General features: G+C 42.0%; 1 protein-coding gene across 2 annotated transcripts in view; it reads right to left on the bottom strand.

The window, feature by feature from the left end:
- Positions 1 to 1,980: 1,980 nt before the first annotated feature.
- Positions 1,981 to 6,000, bottom strand: part of Brdt (bromodomain testis associated) — a 54,657-nt gene continuing 50,637 nt past the window's right edge. The window contains exons 17-18 of one of the 2 annotated variants that reach the window (XM_032916603.1): positions 3,172 to 3,279; positions 1,981 to 2,838 (exon numbers count right to left, since the gene is read on the bottom strand). In XM_032916603.1, coding sequence (XP_032772494.1) covers positions 3,211 to 3,279 — 69 coding nt within the window. In that variant the 3' untranslated portion in view covers positions 1,981 to 2,838; positions 3,172 to 3,210. Of the gene's footprint in view, positions 3,280 to 6,000 lie in introns of both variants that reach the window. The other variant, XM_032916602.1, reaches the window with a different exon arrangement.

The following is a 6,000-nucleotide window of genomic DNA, read 5'->3' as shown; positions in this document are numbered from 1 at the left end:
GGGAGGCATGGAGAGGGAGGCTGCAGAGAGAACAGGCTAGACACAGGTGAAGAAGAATGAGCCAGAGGATGAGAAGGAGTCGGGAGATCAGAGCAGATCGCCAGAGCCAGTGTGAAGCCAAGCAGAGCAGCTCAGTGAGAGGCCAGGAGAAACCAGAGTGAGTCAGTCAGCTTGGAACATCAGACTGTAAGGGGGCTCAGCCCCAGTCACGTACACAGTTCACAGTTCACAGCGTGGGTAGGGCGCTCATCTCATTCCATCATCTGAGGAAGCACAGAAACCTACTACTGTCACTTATTAAATAAATACACGTATGAAAGAAATCTAAATGGAATCACCAAATAATGTGGGAGATGGTGCCTCAATTAGACGTCTCTCAGTGCCAGAAGAAACCTCTAGTGCCAGAAACGGGTTCCATGAAGCATCCAAGCATCTCAGGCTATTGCCAGGAATAGTGGCTGCTCTCCACAAACTGAGTGTAAGCCCTCACTGCTAAAAACAGCACTTACATATCTCCTGAACACAGGGAAGCCAAGCTGGTGTCTAACAGAGCCTTCATGCCTACTGACATGTTCATGGCACTGGAAGCCACTCTGCTGCTTCCAGAGGAGAAAGACTCACTAACTCAGCCACAAAGCTAGCGATCTAAGATGACAGCATCCCTGCATGGCGGGCTTCTGCAAATGGAATCCCTGCATGACATTCTGGTGTGATAAAAACAACATACGTTGTAAGCGATTATTTTTGTTAGGGTTTTACTGCTGTGATCAGACACCATGACCAAGGCAACTCTTATAAGGATGACATTTAATTAGTCCTCTCTTACAGGTTCAGAGGTTCAGTCCATTATCATCAAGGCAGGAGCGTGGCAGTGTCCAGGCAGACATGGGGCTGGAGGAGCTGAGATTTCTACATTTTCATCTGAAGTTTGCTAAAATCATGGCTTCTAGGAAGCTAGGACAAGGGTCTTAAAGGCCATGCCCACAGTGTCACACATACTCTAACAAGGCCACACCTCCAAATAGTGTCACTCTCTGGGCCAAGTTTATACAAACCATCGCAGCAATCATTCTCTAATTAGACTTGCATCCCACTCTCTGAAATGGAACCCATGCCTAACTTGAGACTAGACAGGCCATGGGCGTAGGAGAAAACCATACGTTACGGGAAAATGACAATAAAGTGGTTCCTAATGATACTCTGCTATTCACGTAGAGCAGTGCCTCACTCAGCCATTGTTAGAGAGGCTTCCCTGTATGGTAGATGGAACTAACACAGAGACCCACAACAGGACAGTGTGAGGAGAGCAAGAGACTCTGGAACAATCAGTGCTAAGTGGGATGTCTTTATCAAAGCCCTCTCCTCAGGGTTCAGGGAGCTCTGTGGAAGAGGAGGCAGCAAAATTGTAAGACTTAGAGGTGATGGGTGACTGCAGGAAACTGTGTCCTCCAGTGACAACAGGACTGACACGGATGGACTCACAGACTATGCTATACAGTCTATATAGGTTCAAGCCTGAGGGGGTCCTAGTGCTGAGAGGGGAGTAGACACAGGTCCCACCCCTAACCAAGAAATGAGCTGCAAGTGACATCTGCTTGCAAAGGAAAAATTAGTGTTCTCCAATGAAGTCTTGCTGGGCATATTAACCACCCTCGGGGCGGGGCGGTCAAGACCCAGCAGCAGGTGGACAACGCAAAATGACCTTATCTTTTTATCTGATATTGCTTTGTTTGGGCTTTTGTCCCTGGTCCTTTGCTTGTATATTATGGTTCTGATTTTGTATTTTATCATTGTGTGTGTGTGTGTGTGTGTGTGTGTGTGTGTTTGAGTGTGTGTGTGTGTTTCTTGTGCTTTCTCTTTGTTATCTATTTATATTCTGGTTGGTTTGCTTATTTTCCAATGAGAGAGAAAGAAGAGGTAGAGTTATGTGGGTGGGAGCATCTGGGAGGAGTTGGCGACAAGAAAACTGTGATCAGAATATATTGTATAAAATTTTTAATTAAAAAGTAGAAATAGGCACAATAAAATAGCTATCACTTTAATTCTGGCTGTTTCATAAAAGCAATACCATCTTCTTATTCTCTGTCCCTGTCCCTGTCCCTGTCCCTGTCTCTGTCTCTCTCTTGGTTCTTCTCGATCGAGGTCTGGCTATGACCAGAAGCTGAATCTTGCTATGTGAACCAGGCTGGCCTCACGTCATCAGCAGTGCCTCTTTCTCTACCTCTGCCCCCCCAAGTACTGGGATTACAGCAGGTGTGCACTGCCCTGTCTGGACACACTTTGAGTTTGTACTTTAGATAATATCACAGCATTGCCTTAATCAGGTTATATTTCAAATGTTCAAAGGTTTAAAATTTAAAAAGACACACGGCTTAGACATGAATGCAGTTTGAGAAATGGCAAAACATTCCATAGGCTGCAATTTCCCCTAATTAGGCAAATATTCATTGCTATCCCCTACACATTTCTAGAAATGTCTGACTCATTCCTATAGAAGCTTGCATACACAATATTTACTATTACTTTGTTTAAAATTTAACACCTTTCAAATCATAGCTAATACACTTTAAAACAAAAGGCAGTGTGGAGTTTAAACATGGGACCAGCAGAGAACCTGACACACCGTGATGCACATGGAAACCAGATATTACTTGTTAGAAGCTGTGAGAATTCTGACAGTAGACATATATCTCTTGGAAAAGTAGAAAACTCATCCAGGCACGATGACACACGTCTGGAGTCCAGCACTTGAGAGCTGAAGGCAGGAGAATCCAGAGATCAAGGCCAGCCCTGGTTACACTGTTGAGTTCACCAAAGCCAGCATGAGTATATGAGACCCTGTCTCAAACAAGGACACAAACAAACAAACCAACAAACAGGTTCAGACAAACAACAAAAGTTAAAAACTCAACAAAACCTGTTTTATATACTTTTATATATTCTTCATTTTTTTCAATCAGATGATCCCTTTTAGACTTACTTAGATCAAGACTATAATACATCACTGACAGTCCTCTTTAGAATGAATAAAATCTATTCACTTTTAGAGGTCAAAATTATAAAACTTTTTATAAATTATGTCATTAAAAGAACATATTTCTTAAAAATGTAAATGAAAAATATTCTGGTGTTAAGTAATCACTTTACCACACATACTGTAAACATTTTTACCTTTCATTTAAAGTTGAGAGTTAATTTACAAACTGAGTTTTAATCAAAGTTATTTTCAAACATTGTCATAATGTCACTTTGAAGAGTCATGTCAATGGTACCCGCCATCTGTAGAAAAGAGAAGATTCTTAGTTTAAGATCTGTGACTTTATTACAGTTCTATACAAATAGTTATACATTTGAAAAAGTTTCATGCAAAATATAAATTACTTGATGACCTTATCTACAATTTTAATTAAAAATATAGGTGGTTCCTTTAAATATATTATCCATGGGATAAAATGCCTGAAGAAAGTGGATATGAAGTTCAATCCTTCAACTAAGAAGAGCCCCTCCCTACCTAGGGAGTGTTAGTGAGACCACAGGCTGAAGCTGGGAATAAAGGCAAATAAATGCTCTGGGAAGGCAGAGGGGGACAGGTCTGCCGGTTCAAGGCCAGCCTGGCTACATAGGGAAACCCTGTCTTGAAAAACAAAAACAAAACAAAACAAAAACCACCCCTCCTCCAAAAAAAAAAAAAAAAAAACCTATGAGAGAGAGAGAGAGACAGACAGACAGACAGACGAGGGTATGCTACCTTGCTTGTTCCTGTAATCTAGGAGGCACTAGGCACTAACACAGTAAATTGCTTTAACCAGGTTGGAATGAGCTCAGTGATTAAGGGTGTGCACTGCCCAGACAAAAGACCTGAGTTCAATTCTCAGCACCCATGTCAGATAGGTCACAATTGCCTATAACTCTAACCAGGCAGATTGACTCATCTGGACTCTGTGGGCATGCATACATACATGTACATGAGGCACACACATGTACACACATGTACACACATATGCACATACACATAAGTAAATAAATATTTTTAAAGTTTAAAGTAATCCTGTGTGAGAGAACTAGAACATGTAAATGGAAACGCTATGGGCTTTCATTGATTCCGGCACTAACTAATCAATTCTACCCAGTGTGCTCTCCGTGAACACGCTCCATGTGAATATGCTCAGACTGCAGGACAGCACTAGGGACAGTGCTCATTTCCATATTAATGCTCTTTAAGAAATGAGCCAAGGTGAGGAAACGCACGTCAATCACCAGAAGCGAGGCTACCATATTCTTAGGCTTGTTTGTCATTCAATGCTGGAATTCACTGAAAGAAGGCTTTAGTATAGATTTTAGCATGAGCCTTGTATGAGGGAATGAGAGACACGTGAGGGGCAGTGGGGATGCTGTAGTGAGTGCACATGCTTCCAACCATAGTCTCCAAGGTTCTCCATTGAAAGTAATGGCAAATGTGAAAATTTAAAAGGGCTCCACCCCCTCCGCACAGAACAGTCATAGGTCAATGAGTTGGCTGGCTTCTTGGAAGTGAGCTGGCATTTTCATTGGCTGTGTAGGAAGACTACAGGGCTGATGAAGAAAGACTGACATGATGCAGACTTTGGGGTGCTGTTAAATGTCCTGAAGAGTTTAGGATATCAGCAATGCTATCAGGCCAAACTGGGTTATTAAGGGACACTAGACTCTAGAAAGAGTACTAGAGGGTGACTAAAGTCAGGCCTTTGAGAATCTCAACAAGAGGACTCAAGGATTTAATATAAAAATCCCCACTTACCTTTCCAAAAGAAAAGGATCCCTGCAGGCTTAGATTTTTTAAAGCAGACTTTTAATAAGGGTTCTTAAACATTTGGACCCCATCCCCTTTCAAGCCTACCATCCAAAGGAAGAGAAGAAAGATGGCAAACAGGACAAGGGGTTGTGGACCTGTTTAGAAATAGTTTTGTAAGGTGATTTTAATCTTCATTTGTTAGAATACCAACAGTCTAGTTTGGTAATACCAGGATACCAAACACAAATCAACAGCAGTGGCATGATCCAGCAGAAACAGCCAGGTCTCCACCTAATCAGCATGAGTCAGTGAGAACAACCAAAACCACCTGGGACACTAGTTCTTTGCCATGTCCCTCTCGGTGAAGAAAAGATCAGTAAAGACTCCAGACAAACAAGTAAATAAGGCTAGCTTTGCAAGCACCTAATCCTACTTAAACCCTCTCATCGTGTTTCCTCCCATGGGTCTTGCCTCAGCAAAACACCATGTAAGTCTGCCTCAACAAGATACCACATGTATCTCCATCACATGACACAACCCAAAACTTTCACTTCCAATCCCACAAATATTTGCAAACAGACAATAGAACATGTCTACCATGGTAGAAGTTCTAGCAAAGCAGTGTTCTACAATAAACTCTGGACAGAGAACGTGGGTCAGCTCTAGAGGGCATTCGTAACAGGTGTAAAAGTCTGGCTTGGTCCAAAGCACTACAAACAGTAAAACAACCACAGTTAAATGTCAGTCATCTCTGCGCGAGGCCAAGGCCTCTTATCCCAGTATTCAAGAAGCTGAGGCAGGAGCATGGGGAGTTCCGGGTGAATTTAGGCTACAAAGCTAAGGTCCTATCTGAGAGGAAAGGAGGGAGAGAGCAAGGCAGGTAGAATTTCATTTGTTGTTTTCTAGGAAGTTAACATGCAATCAATGCCACAGCTAAGAAGAAACATTGAAACAGAGGTATGCAAAATTACAATGTTAACTCCAAGACTCCATCAATAGATCCTTCAGACAAATTCATAAAGAAACTTCAGAGTGAAATCATAGTGGATCAAATGAACTCGGGATCTACAGAACACTCCATCCAGTAGCAATAGAAAGCATGCTCTATTTTGTACCTGATCATTTAACTGACTTTTCCAAACCAGATCACATTTTAGGCCACAAAGAAAGTTTTAACAAATACCAAACCACTGGAATAATCTCTTGTGTTCAATCAGATCATAATGGAC

This window comes from Rattus rattus, chromosome 11 (genome assembly GCF_011064425.1).
Source record: "Rattus rattus isolate New Zealand chromosome 11, Rrattus_CSIRO_v1, whole genome shotgun sequence".
NCBI lineage: Eukaryota > Metazoa > Chordata > Mammalia > Rodentia > Muridae > Rattus > Rattus rattus.
This window is presented reverse-complemented; position numbering and strand designations above follow the sequence as displayed.